This window comes from Corvus moneduloides, chromosome 1, assembly GCF_009650955.1.
Source record: "Corvus moneduloides isolate bCorMon1 chromosome 1, bCorMon1.pri, whole genome shotgun sequence".
NCBI lineage: Eukaryota > Metazoa > Chordata > Aves > Passeriformes > Corvidae > Corvus > Corvus moneduloides.
This window is the reverse complement of record NC_045476.1, coordinates 157865222-157884917: the sequence shown is the minus strand read 5'-3', so window position 1 is coordinate 157884917 and position 19696 is coordinate 157865222. Positions and strand designations below refer to the sequence as shown.

Below are 19696 nucleotides of genomic sequence, written 5' to 3'. Positions count from 1 at the left end.
ATTATCCTCATAGGCAAACATCAAACGGCTGGAAGTGATCCCAGCGCACACATTTTCCTGGCTATACCTGGTTTTGTCAGCTGTTACAGAGAGGACTTTCATCCCAGCCTTCTTGATGTGATATTGAGCAACTGATAATTAAGTCAGTAAAAGTAAGTCTTGTCAAAGAAAAGATGTTTCCATATTCCTCAAGCTGCAGCATTCAGTCACGAGTCATGAAAATTTTCTTTTTTTCACACAAGTAAATTCCATACAGAATTAAATAATATTAAATGCAGAGACACCCCACTGCATGTTTTTTTGTGAAAGGCAGAATAAAAGAAAACAAAGGTAAGATTGTGCATGCATGTGCACAGATGTGTGGGCATCTTATTTACCAGCTACGGCTCTGTTAAACGGGGCTTCAGTTTCCTCACAGATCCTGAAGTTCTTGGTGAAGGCAGGAGTGTTGGACAGACAGACATAGCCCATCCACACACTTAACATGGTCACTGAAGCACTTTTTATTTCATAAACCAACTATGAATCCATTTAACTTTCCTTTATTAATTGCTATAAGGTTTTGAGTGATTTCATGAGTTGAAATGTTCAGTGGATTGTGGTAAAATTACTGAATGGATGATCATTGGCTTTTAAATGTGCTGCACCTAAACTCACTGATTTCAGAGGAATCATTTCCAGTCCACCGGAGTAAATGGGAGCAGAATTTGGCCCACTGTTTCCAACAGTGATCATTTCTTGGATACTACTATACATCACTCAGCATCACTGAAACTGCCTTATGTCATTGCTCTTACCAGATCTCTCTCCCTTCCTCACCACCTCACCGTGATTTCAGGCAATTTTTCCTGGTTTAACTGCCATTTTATTCCTTTTGAGGTTCCACACTTAAGATATAGTTCAGGCTTCATCTCTGCCCTCTTGACAATGTCCCTTGTTTGAACTTAAGGATGGCTGAAGCTTTACCAAAGGGGCTCACTCTTGTCTACTTCTCACCATCAAAGGTGGCATTGGTCTAATTGCAGTAAGCTGAGCTGTTCCTTTAAAAGGAAAAAAAAATCCTCCACAATTCAATTCTACTGCCAAAAGGAGCTTCCAATCCCCACCTGACCTGCCACAGAGCCTTTCCATGAGGGATTCAACAGGCACTGTGTGCTTACGATTGTGTTACCTCTAGTTAGTCCTTCAGGGATTAGGATAACAATTTGCACAGGATTTTAAGGAAAGATTATCAAGCCTATCTACTCAAAGTTTTTCACAAAGTGTTTATTAAGACCTGGCTATAACCTCCAGTTTAATATAGGCTCTGAAGATAATAATCTTTATCAAGAGAAATCAGGTAAGTTGATATTAACTATTCCAGATCTTGGTGGTTTCGCTTGTACTTGGAGGAAACCATTTCAGCTGTACTATTAATGCTCAGTGGAAATGTAGCAAATTAAATGTATTTTTATTAAATGTATACTTATTTAATTTTACTGCATTTTCACACAAAAAAATCTGAACTTAAGAAGTAATTGTTTCATTGTAATGAAGCATGCTGTTGTAACGCAGTCAGGTTTTCACATTAACTTGAAATATTTCTTCAGACTTGGTGGATGATGGTGTGCTTAAAATGAGAGATGACCTTTAGATGTTGCAACTGAATGAAGGTAAGGAAATTCATACTCAAGGACTTTCCTCTTTTATTTCTTTGTTCTCTTAATTTCTGTTCCACTCTGTTAAGCGTGAAGACACGAGGAAACTGCTGGAGTGCACTACATTTGTACAGGAAAAATGAAAACAATTCAAACTTCATGGTTACCTGCCACATTAAAATGAGTTCTCCTGAAGCATAGCTAATAAACACATTGGTTTCAGATTGCTGTTAACCCAGAGTAACAGAGAGGGATTTAATAAGAAGTCTTCATGCATGTATAAAGATAATCTGAACTGGATTAAAATCTCCAATTTAGCAATTTCAGGGAACTCTGGATCAACAGTTCTAAATAAAACGGATTCTACTAATATCATTCAGCTTAAAATAGCAGAGGAGGATTATAACATCCAGTAAAGTTGAAGGAGAATTTATTACCAAAGGCTTGAGCTTCAGCCTTTATCAGAAGGCAAACCTTCTCTGAGTCAGTTTATGGGATTTTTCTGCCTGCTCAGGGCTGTGAGGCACTGGCGCCTTCAGTGCCTGTGAATCTCAGCTCAGTCTGAAATGGAAACGATGATTTTGATCTGGAGGACAAAGCGGGTTTCATATTTGCAATCTGGACATGTATTTCAGTCATCACAGTGGTGTCACTTCAAGAGAGATACAGTTACAAAGTAATAAAGACTTGTCCCTGATAAATAAAAATTGGATTTCGGATAACCAGAGTAACGCAAATGTGACGTGTATTGCAAGAGTTAATATTACCAATATTCACATTGCTGAGAGATAAGGTATTTCAGGCAGCAGTTCTAGCAATATTTGTCACACATGGTTTTGAAATTTATTTGGATAGCATAAATTTCAGAGAGTTAATGCCAGAAAAAGATTTTGGGAAGCAGCTAAAAGCTAATGCTTCAAATTTAAATCAATGTCTCTGCCAAATGAGGAGCAAAGGTAGTCCATTGTGGAGTGATATCCCTAGTATTAAGATTTATCTGTAATTTCTTTTCAAGTATCTTGTGCTGGTCAGGGAACACACCAGTGCTAAATCCGGCATTCAGGAAAAACACGAACTCCACCAATGGAGGATTCTCCATCTTTTTATACCAACAATATTCATTTTTTTTTGCTAGAAGTAGAACAGGATTTGTCTTACTGTGATCCATCCTTCCAGGTTATGTTTACCTGTTGTCCCTATCATTAGATTTTGCTTAGTTGAGTCTGTAGTGTGATGAGGCCAGGTTAATGCCTTCTCTGAATTCTTGCTGGAAATCAGTGCTGTGTGTGGAGAAAATTGTGTTGATTAGCACAGAGGAGCAGCTCAGTGGGGAGGACAGCAGGGAAGTGACAATTCAGGTGAGAGAGAAAGCATCACGCAGTGTGCAGGGAATGCTTCCAAGCACAACTTTGTATCTTACTCTATTTTGTTTGTACTTTTACAGCTTTTCTCTCTCTGCTAGAATACACAGTCCCTTCATGTGTCAGTCCTCTTGCTTCTTCTCTGTCTTTTAGGTATATGCTCTCTCTAGACCCTGCTCTTACTTGCTACCCCAAGTTCTCTGTCAAACGATTTTTCCCTGTCCTGCTGCCACGAACAGCTCTAGGCCAGTTTAAATAAATCAGTACTAAATTAAATCTCTGATAGGAAATCGCCTGCTATGTACCCTTTTACTTATGAACCTTTGTAAAACAGTTGTGCTTTCATATCAGCCTCTGAAATGCTCTTACCAAGTATTTCAGTGTTAGTGTGATTCACTGGTGACCCAGGAGAGCCCACCTTCCTCAAAGCAGGTCCTGGAAAATGAAGTCCTGGAAACTGGCCATCCATCTGTACGGACAGACTGAAAATAGGGCAGGGGATGCCTTCTTCTCCCACCTCCTAGGTCTGGGTCTTTCACCTGCCGTGCAGCCAAAATTCCTGTGAAGTGCAGCGGTGCAGGGTCTTTCACCAGTCAGGGCTGCAGAGACCTTCCAGCTGACCAGCCTTGCACCTCAGGGACAGCTCAGTGGCAGCACTTGTTTTCCATGTTCCCTGATGATGTCCCTTGTATTGGTGTGCACAGGGACAGCACTGGCTGTGCAGCCTGGTCACTCCTGTGGGCATGGAACAGGTCATGGGGAACGTGCTCAGGGGTTCTGTGGCCCATAAACACTGAACCATCATCACAAGGCATGACTCATCCTAATGCAGATTTTGCAGAGCTAACACAACACTCACTTCTCATAGTACAATCAAAATTCATAATGTTCTGTTAAAAAAGCATCAAATCACCCCACTTCTCACCTCAAACGAAAACACAACCCAATAGTTCCCCTTTAATAGCACACTTAATTGTCTAGATGCACCAGCCACCACAGACCACCTGCTCCAAAACACATGTAGTTACAAACCTTACTTTAAACGATCACCTAACTCTACACCTCCCAAAGCCTGCTCTCCCCAACAGCCACCTCCCTGCACCTTTGCAAAGCACCAGTTCCTCATACTCAGCTCCACTGAGGAACACCTCTCACCAACTCCTCTCTATTTCATTGAACCAAAGCAGAGGACGACAGAAAAATGAGCAGAATCCAGAGATGTGGATCGGTTTTATACCTATCTCCATGCAGACTACACCTCCACTGCTTCCATCACATCAGCCTGTGAGCAGGCTTGAACTAACACACTGGTCTTCCCTAATTACAGAGTCCACAGATTCATGAAAAAAAGCTGTTACAAATCCCAGCAAGCTTCGTAACACCAGAGAGTGGAAGTGGGGATAGCCTTGCCGGGGAGTCACGCCCTGTGGTTTTCATGACAGCAATACTTTCACGGTCTGTAGCCTAGAAGTTTGCCAGATCCAAATATTGTTGCAAGAAAAGCCAGGTTTAGGATTTTTGGTGCTAGACTTGTCCATGGGATACTGGAGTATGTCCATGCATAATTACTCCATAGAAAGGTGATGGAATATGAAGTCTGGGGATGAGATTTGTCCAACACTTTCTGCCTCAGTTCTGTTCTTCTGCACATGCTGTGCAGAAACAGTGGATGAGTCCAGGCTTAGGGCTCAGTAAAAAGAATTGGGCAGATGGACTGGATAGGTAGGATGAACTTCTTGGAAGATCCCAGACCTTTGTTTGAATTAGCAGAGCTGGCACTTACATATTTTTGACTCATCTGACCAGCTAACACAGACATTTCAAACACAGAAATACTTAGTGTTTCATCCCAAAGAAGAATCTCTTTAGAGCCACTAAATACAAATAAACTGTCTTCTGAATGTGTTATTTCTCTAGAGACTTTAATATGAAAAATAGTTTAATTATGATCATACTAATTTTCTAATCAAATAGTATTATCTTCAAGATAATGATTTGCTGCATATTGAAAGATTAGCTACTCCAAGAGGATAGTAAAAATTTTTTGAATTCTTTTTTTTTTCTGATTTTTGTATCATTCCTAATTTTCTGACAACTGCTGAGTTATTTGGCATGCTCTGATATTACAAAAACAGGGGAAACATGAAAAGAAACTTTTTTTCCTCCCTAACTACCTCTAATTAAATCTTTGAAACCTGGAAAGCAGCTCATGGTCTGAAAGGCAGACCACTGCTAATCCTTCCCAAGCAGGTAGGCAAGGCAGCACAGGACACAACCTGGTGATAGTAACTACAGAAATCCAAGACCAGGAATGATCAGACAAGCAGCATTCCTGTGGAAAAGAACCTCAGTTGACATTTCTGGTTAGAAATTAAACATAAGCAAATTTTATCTTGTTTTAACAGAAAGGCTTTAGGCACTTGATGCGTCAGGTGCCTTTTAGGCATCGGTCATCCTGCCAGAGAAGAGGGTTGTGCTGACAACCTTACCAAGTCCCCAGCAAAGCCACTTAGGTAGGACTCAGGAATCAAGAGTTACGTGCTAAACTCATGGCACCCACAGGCAAAAGAAAGTACTGATTGTGGGATTTCTGTTTCTTCTGTTTCCATCATCAATCTTTCTCTGCATCACAGAGATCTGATATTTCTCCTGTGGTCAAATCATTCTGGGACAAGGGCTGGAAAAAATCGCTCAATGCTACAAACTTGACCACCACGAAAAGAGAATTTCTCTCTCCTGGACCAGCCAAACCTGTTGGAAGTCAGCATCCATAATGCAGGGGTTCTGCTGGCATGTGGCAGCAAAGATGAGCCTGGGATTTCTATGTCTCTTTCTGGTTTTCAGCACAGGTAAGGACAATGATTTGGTGCTCCCCAGGGAATAACCCAGGTGCCTCTTTCCCAATTGCTCCCATAGCCCCATTCCCACATCTGTGGCAGGCTTGGTTCTTTCACCCTGTGTAGGCAAGATTGATGGGCTGGAGCTACAGGTCTGATGCCATTCAGCAGGGCAGACCAGGTGATGTCTATTCCTGGATCCCATGCCAAAAATCTGAAATCAGAAAGGTTTACAAGGAAAGAGAGAGAAGGGTTAGAAGAGCTCCTACCACCTAGATTATCAGTCCAAATTTAGCTCTGACTAATTGAGGGTTGTTCATACAGCTGATTAACACTGCATCACAATTTATAAGCCCTGTTATACATTTTCTATTGGGTATTTCTCCTTTATAAACATATACAAAGGGGAGCTTGGATGGGCTGAGAAGTTGAAGCTTCATAGGAACATGGGAGATTAACATTTTCTAGCACTGACTCATTTGGAGAGCCTTTAGGATTACTCTTTGGAGGCACTCAGCTCTCCTCTGGTGGAATAGGAAACCTAAATCCCAAACACATATCTTCAACTTATTCTGCAATCTCTAAATCACTGCTCTGCACTCAGCTGGTCACTGAGTGAATCCCAGAAAACCAGACCAATCTCCTGAGCCCAGCTCCAGCCCATTCCTCCTGCAACACAGCTCTTGAGGACAGTTCTCAACTGCATCACTGTTCTGAATAACAAACATGCACAGAGAAGGGAAGATTTGTTTGGATTTGGCCTTATTTTACTCTGTATCTTGCAGCAAATGCTGTGTGCAAACCTAGTGAAGATCTCTACAAATATTTACTATTATATTTTTCTTTTGATTATTGAGGGGCAAGCTCAACAGGGAAAACTGTTTCTCTGTCTCTTTCTTCACTTTTCAGCTTCGTGCATAAAAAAAGAAAATAAGAAAGAGAAGCAGGTGGCAGTGCTGGCTACTGCAGGTAACAGGCAGCACACCAGGAGCCCCAGTGTTGGGTGTTAATGGGAGTGGGAGGTGCTGTGTTGGGCATGGAGGTGGCAGCAGATGGGCCCTGCTCCTGCAGAGTCTGTGAGCCCCATCCCACCCCTGCTGTAAGGCCACCCCACCCAACCTGGTCCCTGGCCAGGTTAACAGCTGTCCTTCCCAAAATCTAATCTTCTCTTTTCCCGTTCTCTCCATTCCCTTTTGTTTTTCCTTTCCTCTCCTCTATGTTGTGGATAAGTGCTGCTTTTACCTGGGGTGCAGCTTGGTTCAAATTGGTTATAAATAATAGTGATGTAATTGGAAAATTGCATTTCTCCCCAAATTCGATTTTGTTCTTGTCTCAGCTTTCTGTGCTTCTTTTTCTATCCTGCTCTGTTCTTCCTCTCTCTGTCATGCTCACACACACCTTCCTCCCTCACACAGACACTGTACTGATCTGCTTTGGCATGACTTTGTGGGAGGGAAGCCAAAAAAAATCTTTGAAAATTCTGACTTGGGGAAAACAAATAAGCAACATCAACAGAAATAAAACATGTTAAGATAAAAAGTGTGACTTGGCTACAGCAAAATTATTCTGTTGTAACAAGTAGTATATCCATCAATGCAGCCGAAAAACAAGAGTCTGCATTTTCATGTAGATTTGGGGAAGAGGGAACATTTCCTAGGCACTTTCTCTGCCTTTTGTGACCTGTATGAGAGATCTTCTGCTCTGTTGGCAGCAAACACCCACTGCCCAGCAGGAGAGGGCACCAGCATGCCAGGGCTGGCTGGGTCCTGCAGCTGCTCAAGGGCAGGGTCAAGGGCATAGCAGGCAGACCTGAATTTAGGCCCACCATTCCACTGTTGCTATATCTTGCTATTTTCTAGATTCATCTCCACGGTCCTGGAATTTTATTTTCTCATCAGCGTTTTTTTGGTGTGTCCCAGTACATAATCTTCTCATTTTGGTTTTCCCATTCTGGCAGATTTCTAGCACTTTTAAGCAGGGGATGAACAGCTATTTCCTTGTGCCCTCACACATGCCTTTTCTTTCAGAGCTGCCTGCAAAGTCCCTGGACCTGTCTGCTATTAACCTGACAGAGCTGGTGAACGGGATGCTGAGCACTGCTCTCAGAGGTAATGGGACATGGCTGGGCAGGTCACAGCTGCCAGGCCAGCAGTGCAGGAGAAAAGACACTAACAGTGTTAGCAGGAGAAGCTGCAAACTTGGGCTGTCTGGCTCCAGAATGGCTTCTAGGAGCATGTTACCTTCACTCATTTATAATGCAGATGGCTGTCTGCCCCAAAGAACTTAGAAATTAGTGAGGGTTTATACAGAGACAATATAATTACTTGTGGGCCGCCTTTAGAAAGCACTTTATAATCCAGTGTATGTTTCAATTAAAAAAAAAACAAAATAAAAAGGAAGAAGCAGTACAAATGATCCTTCCTCCAGTGACAATGGGAACGGACTGGGTGTCAGGCAGCTGTATCATACTGGCACCTCAGGAATCCTTTAGACACTAAATGAGCAGAGTAAAACACACTGTTCTCACAATTTGTTCCAAGCACTAATAACATGGACATGTGTTTCTGTAGGTACCAAAAAACTCTTCTCTTTGCTGAGTGTCACCTCTTCCAGCTCGTTCGCCTTCCACAAAGTGTCAGTCACCATTTATAACAGTGAGTGTTGGCTCAGGAGCAGTTTCTCTCCCACAGCCTCTGCAACAAGACACTGATTTTTTTCTCTGTCTCTCCCTCCAGTCTCTAATGCAAAAAATATTGACCCTGGCAAGTTCCCTATGCACTACTGCTACTGTTTGAACAATGTGACAAATGGCTTGACAGGTGGGTACACAAAAGAGGTTGGCAATTGCATGTGCTTAGGCTGAATTATTTCCTTTGGAGATTAAGGCTGTAGCCTGAATTCTGCAGAATTCATCCCTATGATTACTACCACCACCACAATGAGGTCAACAGCCATAACTCACAATGAGTGGCTGTTCTGACTCCATGACCTCAGTCTCAGGTGGCTGCACCCAGCCAGCCAGTCTGGGATGGAGCCATCAGTCAAGTGACTGGCATGGTTTGACTGACAAAAGGCCTCTCTTTCCTCCTTGGAATACAAATTGCAGCACAGGAGAGATGACCAGCAATGTATGATACATCACCCTGGCCACTTTTGCTGTCCTAAAATAACCCACAGGAGGGGAGCAGGGGCTTCTCTGCAACAATAGACTCCAGCAACTTCAGTGAGCCCAAGAGAAAGGGAAAGCAAGGACTAACATGGATCTGTTTAATGGAGCACAAAATACTGTCAGGCAAACCCTTCGCCTGAAATCCTCATCCTCACCCCTGATCTCACAGTAGCTAATATTTCAGGATGCATCTGAGTGCCTGGATTCTATGACTGGTTAATGTAAGGCATCAAGAGTAGCTCAGCAGCTGCAGACCAGACTCCAAACCCTCTATGCCACACGTGGTGACCCCATAGGAGCCACAGTGGCTTTCATGGCTTTCTCTGGACCCACACATCTCACAGGCCTTTATGGATAATGACCCAGTCTGTCTTGGAGAATAGCAGAGAAACTTTAATCTTTCTGCTGCAATTCCAGAATATCTTGGTGATTGGAGCATTCTCCAAAGCAGTAAAAATTCAGGGCTCAGGTCCATCACTCCCTAAGTGAGAATACTAACCTGTCACTGCTAGGAAGCACCACCACAACACCACCAGCCACTTTTTGGGCTGACAACATCATCAATACACCTGAAGCAGACCCCAAAGGAAAAAATCTGATGCCTCCTGGAAGGCCCTACATGACAAACAGGCAATTACAGCAGGCAAAGCCTGCAGGCTTTAGATCTCCTTCTACATTTAAGCAGAATAAGGAGAGCATTACTTTAAAATGTTCTCTTGAACAGATAAATTCCATTTAAGTTTACTTTTAGAGAAACTGATGTAGTTTTAGATATCATCTTTGAAATATACTTCTGCAGACTATTCTTGTGGTTTCTTCAGTCCACTCCATCAAAATCTCTTTAAACTTTAAATTATTTTTAACTTTATCATGTATGAGTACATATGCAAAATATCATCACATATGAAAGTGAATTTTTGATGGTAGGATATGTGTTTTCAATAACAAACTTTCTCTATTTGTTGTCTAGATTTTACAGCTTTACTTGTTGATATCATTGGAAACACCACCAGTTATCTCACAGAAATTTTCAAATCCACTTCTATTCTCTCAGGTTTGCATATCCTTTAAACATTTATCATTTTCTTATTTGTCTCATTTACTCCTGGCATGAAAAGAAGCATAAAAATGTGGATAAAAGCCTATTTCTCTTGCTCAACAGCATTTTTCTTGCAACCCATGCAACAAGATATGTATAAATGTCTATGTGTGTAATAAAGAGATGTACATGTTTCTATGAGCAGTTATGTTGTTTGAATGTTTTATTAATGATTAATAAAAAATGGTGGATTTGAGAATTATTATTAAATACTGATATTTTGGACAATTGTGGTTCCCAAAGAATAATTATGGACTATGCTATCTGAAGATTTTTTTTCCATATAAAAATAATTGTAATTTAGAATTTTAATTAGATAGAAACTTTTCCACTGACAGTATTAACATTTGGGTTTGATGGTGGTTTGAAGTTTTTGTTGAAAATTAGAAGGCAAATATTTGCTCAGCTGCCGTAGACACATACCATTTTTTGTTTGCATTTTTAACTGTTTAGGATAATGCCATAGAAGGAAAACTGGTAACAATGATGTCTTTCATGTTTGTTTGCCTTTCAGTGCATCAGAGCAATGACTCTGATTGTATCTACATCTGTGTGATGGCAGGGCAGACAGGTAAAAGTTAAAATCATTCCACCCAAAAATATTGCCCTGGTTTTCCTCAGTGATAATTTATATTAGGAACAAGCCTTTCTTGATATTTGTAAGCATTTCTATTTGCAGGGAAAAATCTGTCTGATTTTTTGGAAATACTAGAAAAGTCTCCTGTTATTAATTACACATTTTCCAGTAACACATCATCTGACCTGGGTAAGTACATCCTGGGGAATAAAAGGAAACAACAACAGCAGTGAAAATCACATCCAGGTAACTCTTGCAATGAGTATTTCATCCTCATTACTATTACTTAAAATATAATTTTGTGTTTTATTATTGCTTATATATTTGCATAGTATTACGTATTTCATAATATTTAAAATAGAATAGTATTTTATATCATGTAAAGGTTTAATACAATAATTATATCATAAATGTAAGTAAATTTACAAACTTTCAAATTATTTGTTACAAAGTGTTCTAGTGGATGAACAAACAAAACCTGCTGGGATGAAAGTTTTCCAGAATTCAGCACTGGGCTGGGGAGGGCCTCTAGCGCTCTAAATCTAACTGGGTGCCTGCCATAGCTCTCAGCACAAATGACCTCCTACCTTTACATTAATTTTCTTCAGAGAGGAGGTGAATACATTCAGTCATTGTCCTGAATGGCTCCTCCTCCCAAAACTGCTTTGCCAGGTTGAGCTGCACTTCAGATGTTCATCTTTCACTGCTGCCCATCACTATTTCTCATTTTCAATGATAGATTAAAGTAGGCAGACTGAAATCAGTGACAAGTTGTGTGTGCTGAAAGCTGTGGCATGTTTCCTTTAAAAAAAAAAAAAAGACCCTTGGCCAAAACCCCCTTTAATTAAAAAAGACAACAGCTGTTTCTATGGTAGCAGTACATGATTTCTTCCCTTTTTCTCACACAATATATGGTGGATAGTGAGCGCTCTAACCTTGTCTTCTCATACCTCAAAGACTTAGATTCTGTATTCTCAAGTTTCGAGAAATTGCAGGAAGACCCAAACAAGACACTGGATTCATCAGCAGAACACGTGTGGACATTTCAATGTGAGCACATATTGTCAGACCTAAATTTGTGTTCCCTTGATTAATGTCTTGACAAGTGATCATGTATGTTGGCTTCACAGTTAACTGTGATGTTAACTACAAATAAAGGGTAGCATAAAAGTTTCTTTGAAACAGTAGAAGATGATGTCACTAATGCATTGAAGAGCTGGAGGATGGAAAAACTATTGCAAAAAGCCATTTTACCAGAAAAATAATATTTCTAAAGAAGCAGAGAAGGAGAGGAAAACTGGTTGTTGGTTTCAAACCAAAAATAAGACTATTTAAACTATTTTCTCTTATTTTCTATGGTCATTTTATTTTCTGTATTCTTCTCTGTTTCTTTACATGACATTCAGTTGTACTTGAGCATTTCATAAACTTGAGGACATTTAACTTTGCCATGGGCTACAAGATAGAAAAGTGCTTCTCTGCCCCATTTTGGAAGCCAAAAAGCAAAGCTTTGTATCTGTTCACTTGTAATAGAAATCAAATGAAATTCCGACCTTGATTTCATACCTCCTTGTCATTGCAGCTGCATCTTTCTCCTACAAAATGTCTGCATTTCCTGTAGTCACTCTGCTGTCTTTTATAAACTTTTTAATTCCCTTAACCACATGCCAACCTTTGTTATCTCTCCTAACCACGAGTGTCAGTTCTCACACTGCAGTATCTGCCCTCCAGTACCTGCCTGCTCACCTTCAAAGAGACGAGAGCTTCCTCTCTTTCCTTTGTAGTGAAGCAGTTTAGGAAATTAAACATAAATTATGTGAAGAAAAAAACAAAACCCTGCAGGAACATTTCAGTTTCTTCTTTTTGTTTATGAAAATTCACATATTAAAATGTTCTCAGTTAAAATTTCTGACATTATTAGCCCTCCCTGTGTTTTTGTATTTAAAATGAAATGGAGAAGTGGCCACTCAAATGCCAGAGAAGCACTCGAGGAGTAGATGGGATTTTCTGGGTGTATTTTAGATGTTATTTTCCCCCAGTGCGCTGGTGCCCTCTCTCTGTCTCTCTTTCTTCTCCAGCTACCAGGATCCCTCTCACCCAGAAAGATGAGGAAATCCCCACCACGAAGTTGCCACTGTGGCCAAAGACAGTTGGAGCCAAAGGATCGTGGTTTCCATCACCCCACATGGATGCTCTCAGGCCCCAGGGCACGGCCGGACCCCCTCTGAGCCCTGGGGGGAGCTCGGCCCCGCTGCCGGCCCCGCAGCCCAGCCCCAGTGAGTACAGCCAGGAGCACTGGAACCTGCCCTAGCCTGCTACTGTGGGGTTTGGCCAAGTGTCTCTGAGGCGGAGGTTGGAGGGCCCTTCAGGGAGACCCAGTCTGGTTGATTACCTTATTGCAGAAATGTTAAAATCAGCTATAGACTCCATCCTGTAGTTTCTTATCTTTAGGGAAAAACTCGGTCTTGCATCCCACAAACACTTCTGCCGCTTGGGCCTTCCCTCTCATTTTGCATCGAGTTTGGTGAGCAGACCTGTGAGAAAGCATATAGAGATGCTTCTCCTGGTGTCCCCTAAACATGCCTTCTTGAAATCCTGCCCTTCCCTAGTCCACAGGCTTTTCAAGATCTAGTCAAGTACAGCTTTTGTTCTTCATATTTCATGCTGGCATTTTTATATGCCACTGGCAGTACTGTGTGAAGGACTCTGTCTCATAGATAGCAATTCTTCTCAGTAGACAGATAAATAATACATATGAATGACAGGAAGCATCTCTCTGTTCTCATAGGTGACATGTCCATGCTTTGGATGCAGACAATGTCTCCACAAGAAGCCAGCAAAGTGATGCAAACAGAGCCAGGTAAGACTGATCTGGGATAACAACAAAGTGTGTCAGTTGGCACATTTATGAAATAGAAATAATATATAGAATATATAGACTGATAGAACATATTTATACATCAATGTCTATGTAAGTGTTTATTAATGAACTGTGAGTTCAGGATTAATTTTTTATTCTTTTCTGTTGCTCCTTCAATCAACCTTCCTTTTTGTTTTAAGGTGTCAAAGCAAGTTCTGTTCTTCTCCCTCCCCTTAGATTTGCCTTCCTCAGTACTGTCTATTCCACCTTCCTACAGACCAGCTGTGACACTGAAACTTTACTCAGCTACCAGTAAGTAAATGCACCTCATGCGGGAAAAATAGCAGTATGTTTGAAAGTAATGCAAGATAGGAACGTTCACATGCAGACAAAACATACATGGTTAATTTGCTTATGATAGTTTCTGTATCTAAACCACCCAAAATGTCCAAGGGACTGCTTCCTATTTGTTTGTGAATTGTACACAATTGCACATTCAAAACATAGATCATACTGTGGTGTTAGAATTAACATAGGTACTCTGTGTGTCAATTTTTGCACTGATTGGTTATTGGAGAATTCATTCTTAAAAATAATTCCAAAAGAAAATATCATGCTTTAAATCTCCTCATTGGTATAAATAAAATTATGAAACCAACTCATGCCACATGAAACCTCCAGAATTTTTCTGAATTTACAGTACTGCAAACTACTTTCTCAGGTAAAAAAGGATCATCATCAACTAGATTTTCATGAAAGTTCAGTTCTCAACTGCTCTTGTGTCTGTGTGGCGACTGCCTAAGAGAAGCTTAGATGCTGTGTTAGAGCAAAGATAAAATATCAGACTAAACTGCAGGGGTCTTCAATATCCTTTGGGCTTGATATTATAGATAAAACCAGAGGCAAATAATATTTTTAAAGGTCTGTTTTAACATCTAGGAAATAAAACTAGGAAATTTGATAGTATGAATGAGCAAATAAATCCTGCAAATTCTGAAGGATCATAGGTGAGGAGAGCAAATAGAGAAGCTGATTACATGGTTTGTGATGAGTTAGTAGGAAATGTGGAAAAATAAACTTTACCAGTGGTATTGTCAAAAGAAACTGTGGGTCTTTGATGTGAATTCCTAGTAAATCTGATGAAGAGAAGACCACTGCTGATAGTTAGCCTGCTGAAACAGGAGACATAAGGTGAAAACAGCATCACCAGCAGGTTTGTGCACAACAGGAAACTGCAGCCTTGTGGTCCTTCTCTGCTGGTGGAGCTGACCCAGAGCATTGGTGATGCTGCCAGGTCCCTGGCTCCACAAGTAATCCCTGGGTTTTTGTTTTGGGATTACTTGGAGCCTCAAAATCCAAGTTTTTGTCTGGATTCCCTGCTAATTTCATAATTTCTGATGATATTTTGATTACTGACTTCTCTTTTACTTATCTGTAAAGGTGTTTTTTGGGGGTAAACACATGTGATTCAGAGAGAAAGGTTCTTTCACAAATCTTCAATTTTTCTGTCACTGGGAATAAATGCACAGTAGGGGAGCAGCAGCATCTCACAGTTTTGGTGTCATTTGTTTTTTCCATTGGTTTTCATTTTGTTGCCTATTGCAGCAATCCAAGACCAGGACCCTGTGTTGTTACTTGTAGCTTTTGCTGATTTAGATCAGGTTTTCATAGTTTCCAGTTCCATTCTGGTTGATCTGACTATCAGCATATGTTGGGCTTCTTGTCTTTTTTTTTATTTTTTATTTTTTACTCATGCTATTAGAAAAGAAAGCATTTGAGAGTGTATTACTCAGTGGGGCATCTATTTTCAGAATCAAATAGCACTATCAGAGCTAAAGAGACGACCATGAAAACCAAAGTTTGACAACATCAAATGATCATACAAATACAACTCCTGCAGAAAACCTGTGTCAGGGAAGAGGGGGAGGAAGCTATTGCTTGGGAGGCTTGAGAACACTGCAGTAAAAAAAATTGTCAACTGAGACACATTTCCAAGGAAAAGGCTCACTGGTGTTGAGCCAAGGAGCAGTTCTTGTTGCAAAAGTCTTTTCAAACCACAGAGAGAGGAAGTTAAATAACTTTGGTTTTCATGGTAATCTTTTTAACTCTTATAATGCTATTCAATTCTGAAATCAGATTTGTTTTTCTCTCATCTCACTTCTGTTTAAAGAGCTCTAAATACCAGAGTCCTCTGGTGTGCAACACTATAGACCCTGGAGAACCTAGGACTGGGGACAGCCCGTTTTGAAAAGGCTAGGAAACATGGATTTCAATGAGATGGGTGCGTTCGAGTCACCAAATGCCTCTCTGTGAGAAACCATGGTGGCACAGGCTGCCTGCCTGATTCTAAGAACCAGGCATTTGGGGAAATAAATCCAACAGTGGGATCACAAAGTGAGGAAGGGCATCCACATTGTTCTGAGGGCTGGCTCATTATTCCAATAATTCATTCCTTAAATCACAGAAGTGGGTGATAACTAATAAAACATGTAAATATGCATGTTAGAGCATGCAGGGAGGGATATTTTAAGTCTGAATCATTCACAGTAACCGTAACATTGCTTTTCACTGGCAAAAAAATTTAATCTCAGTGCCACAGGGATGTGATATTGAGTTAATAAAAGAACTGTCTGTTTACTGCAAGAGTTAGTCACTTCACTGCCCCTGACAATAATATGGCAATTTAAAACAGAGAGCAGAAAAGCTCTACACAGGAGCTGTGGTTGCTGCCTTTTCTTGTCTCTTGACTAACTCAATTTCTTAGGAAAGAGCATTCTTAGAAAAGAAAGTACTGAAATAAATTCCTATTTTTAATTAGCTGTATGAACTTATGCACTGAATGCAAAAAATACATTTCACAGTAGAAATTTATCACAGAAGAGGTATAAAACATTACTATGAATGGGTGAAAATTTAAATTTCAATGATAAGATGTGAATATACTATGCAATCAAAAAAATTAAATAGAAAATTAATTGAAAAATAATTTCATCATTAAACAAATATAGTATTATGCAAATAAAATGTTAATTTAAATTTAAGTGATTGTCAGAAATGAAAACCAAATCAATTTCTTTAGCTTTCAGCTTTTTTTGTTTGACTTCTCTTTCCCACATTGATGACTCCAAATTGAAATTGCCATCATTCAATTTGAAGCTAGATAAAACTGAATTTCTGCTGGCAAAACACATAGCTTGAGTAAAGCATTTAACACCTGGCTGGCAGGATAGCAGTACCCACTTCGGCAGAGACTGAAATTTGTAGGAGGGTGGCCTTCAGCAAGTTTTAATTATTTGTCAACTTTATTATTTCTCATCAACTTTAATGTTACTTTTCAGAGACAACTTATATTAAAACCTCATTGCCCCATGCTTTGATGTTTCATTATTAACATGAAGTGTGTTTACTCAAGCAAGGAATCATTAATTTTTAAATGACACCATGTCGGAAAATATCAAGGTGTGTCAAATGCTATTAAGTGGACAAAGCATAATGACATTTATGTGAAATTGCTGAGGTGAAGAGAAATGGGGCTCCCTCTTGCCCATCTCTGGCTAATTACACCTGATATTTGTGTAGTGGCTTTGATACACAACTGGTTTTCAGAGCAGCCTGTGAGTTTTGGAGCTGCCAGTGTCTGTCCCTTACTCCTCACATACACCTTGGGCAAGTGCTGCTGGGAGAGAAATAATTTCATGCAATCTCCTTCAGGCTGGCAGAGCCTTGATTTTCCTCCTGCCCAAGAATGCCATTTTATATTAAACTTCTTGTCAGCACTAGATGACTCAAGCTTATTTCAACAGAACTTAATTAGTCCAAATTTAACCTTCATAACCTCTGCTATCACATAACATAGCATTGCCCAGAGCCATAAAGTATATGAGACATTTGAACCTGGAAATGCAATTACTCTGTCTAAGGGGATTGTAAACTGCCTTACTGCAGGTAAGGCACTTAATCCACACATGGCCGAAGCCTGCTGCTAGTTACACAAATGGAAAAAATAGTTGGCAATCACACTGCTGCCCTTTCTTTTTCTTTTTCTTTTTCTTTTTCTTTTTCTTTTTCTTTTTCTTTTTCTTTTTCTTTTTCTTTTTCTTTTTCTCTTTCTCTTTCTCTTTCTTTTTCTTTTTTTCTTCTTTTTCTTTTTCTTCTTTTTCTTTTTCTTTTTCTTTTTCTTTTTCTTTTTCTTTTTCTTTTTCTTTTTCTTTTTCTTTTTCTTTTTTTCTTTTTCTTTTTTTCTTTTTCTTTTTCTTCTTTTTCTTTTTCTTTCTCTTTATTTCTCTTTCTTTCTTTCTTTCTCTCTCTCTTTCTCTCTTTCTCTCTTTCTCTCTTTTTCTTTTTTTCGTTTTCTTTTCCCCTTCCCTTCCCTTCTTCTTTTTCGAAGCCCCAGGAAGGCATTTGCAGAGATATCCCTTATACGTTGGTGGAGGGAAGACATTGCTTTGGAGCTCATAGCCCAGATAACGTATAGAAAGGATTTTAGTGGGACAAGTCAGAATTGTGTTTTTTCCCCAGGGTGCCCACAGGCGGTGCTCAGAGAGCCCCGTGTGACCTCGCCTCCTGTCACTCTCATAGTGCAGAAAATCAACCCCTGTGTGATGGAGCTCTGTAGGTTCTTTCAGCTGTGCCTCTGTGTTGGTCAGAGAAGATACTCCAGAAAGGAAGCCATGAGGTAAAACCTGGCACTAGTTTTTCTTTCTCTGTCTACTTAAAATACTCCTTCAGGCTATTTTTTCCCAAATAACAATTTTCAATCGCCAACGATTATTTTTGAGGGTCTGTGGCCACCAGCTGAGACCCAAATGTGTCCCAGTGCACAGATCAGTACCTGATCTGGCTTCAGTATTCCAGCTAAGTGAAAAAAGCCCACCTGCATTTTTCCAAATATCTAATGACATCTTTGAGGTTGGAATCTAGCTTTTTATTTCCATATTCAGTAACAGCAGCATGATATGCTGTGCTTATCATAGAATCATAGACTGGTTTGAGTTGGAAGGGATCTAAAGACCATTTAGCCCCAACTCTGCTGCCATGGGCAGGGACATCTCCCACTATCCCGGGTTGCTCCAAGCCCCATCCAACCTGGTCTTGAACACTTCCAGGGTTGGGGCATCCACAGTTTTTCTGGGCAACCTGTGCCAGGGCCTCACCACCCTTGCAGTAAAGAATTTCTGCCTAATATTCAATCTAAACCTGCCCTCTTCCAGCCTAAAGCCATTCCTCCTTATCACTACATGCCCTTGTCCAAAGTCCCTCTCCTCATGAAAGATAACAAGCCTCTTATCTTTAACTACATCTCCTATCTGTAAATACATCTTCAGGTACTGTGTTGAATACTATTCCTGGTTTGTGAAAAATGCAAGTTATGTCTGTGAAAGAGTCAAAAGGGTTACTTACTCCCACAGTAAGTACATTTTCATTTTATATCTCCGTATCTCTACATACCTTATTACGAAGATATAACAAAGATTTTTATATATTCACAGAGCATTTGCTGTCTTTCATCAGATAGCTATTTTATCTGATAATGATTTTTAAGACATTAAAAAAAAATTATTTCACCTTCACGTGTTTTAATATTTCCTCATAAAACCTCTTCTAACTAATATTTTCTTGTGTTCTTCCAGCATTAAAGCAAAAATGCCTTAAAAACATCTGTACATCAGTTTAGAGCACTGAGAAATTTTACTGCAAGTTGGAAGACTGGTGGCAGTTTTAGTTGTCTTTTTGATTTCTCAGTGTAAAAATCAGAAAGCAACATGTTATTTGCAAGTATTTGAAATAAGACAAGCTATTAACCAGATGTTAACCTAGAAATGTCTCCTCCTCCAAGGCATTGTAAAAATAATATGTAAAAACAGATATATTTTACACAAGTGATGTAACTGCAATAAAAGCATTGAAAGGCTTTTAAAAATCTTATTTTATAATGGATATTTACATGGTTGGCTTGTGAATCCAAATAGTTTCTATTAGTTTTATTGACATTACATAATCAAATTAACAAATGCAAAATAATTTAAAAGCAACCTCATATACTGAAGACAAGAAGGATTCTCTGGTGTTAAACACATGCAGATTATCTTCTAAATTAGGAGCTTCCATTACTTCAGCAATGCATGTAGTGCAGAGGGTCAAGCCAGGAAGTGACCA

At 39.9% G+C, this 19696-nt stretch overlaps 1 protein-coding gene and 1 long non-coding RNA gene across 3 annotated transcripts; both read left to right on the top strand.

The window, feature by feature from the left end:
- Positions 1–1035: 1035 nt before the first annotated feature.
- On the top strand, positions 1036–5846 carry LOC116455668. Its single transcript, XR_004244445.1, has 4 exons — positions 1036–1339; positions 1590–1652; positions 5404–5511; positions 5632–5846. It is a non-coding gene; the product is annotated as an uncharacterized LOC116455668 (long non-coding RNA).
- Positions 5847–7171: 1325 nt separating this feature from the next.
- On the top strand, positions 7172–19451 carry HHLA1 (HERV-H LTR-associating 1). Of its 2 annotated transcripts, XM_032133782.1 has the most exons (13): positions 7172–7943; positions 8406–8489; positions 8571–8654; positions 9975–10058; positions 10618–10674; positions 10783–10869; positions 11638–11730; positions 12759–12956; positions 13469–13540; positions 13778–13852; positions 18059–18215; positions 18865–18947; positions 19171–19451. In XM_032133782.1, exons 1-13 carry the CDS (start codon positions 7817–7819, stop codon positions 19212–19214), a joined length of 1245 nt encoding a protein of 414 aa, XP_031989673.1. In that variant the 5' UTR covers positions 7172–7816; the 3' UTR covers positions 19215–19451. The 2 variants fall into 2 exon arrangements, with proteins under 2 accessions (XP_031989673.1, XP_031989664.1); XM_032133773.1 differs by having other exon boundaries at positions 18865–19451.
- The last annotated feature ends 245 nt before the right edge of the window (positions 19452–19696 follow it).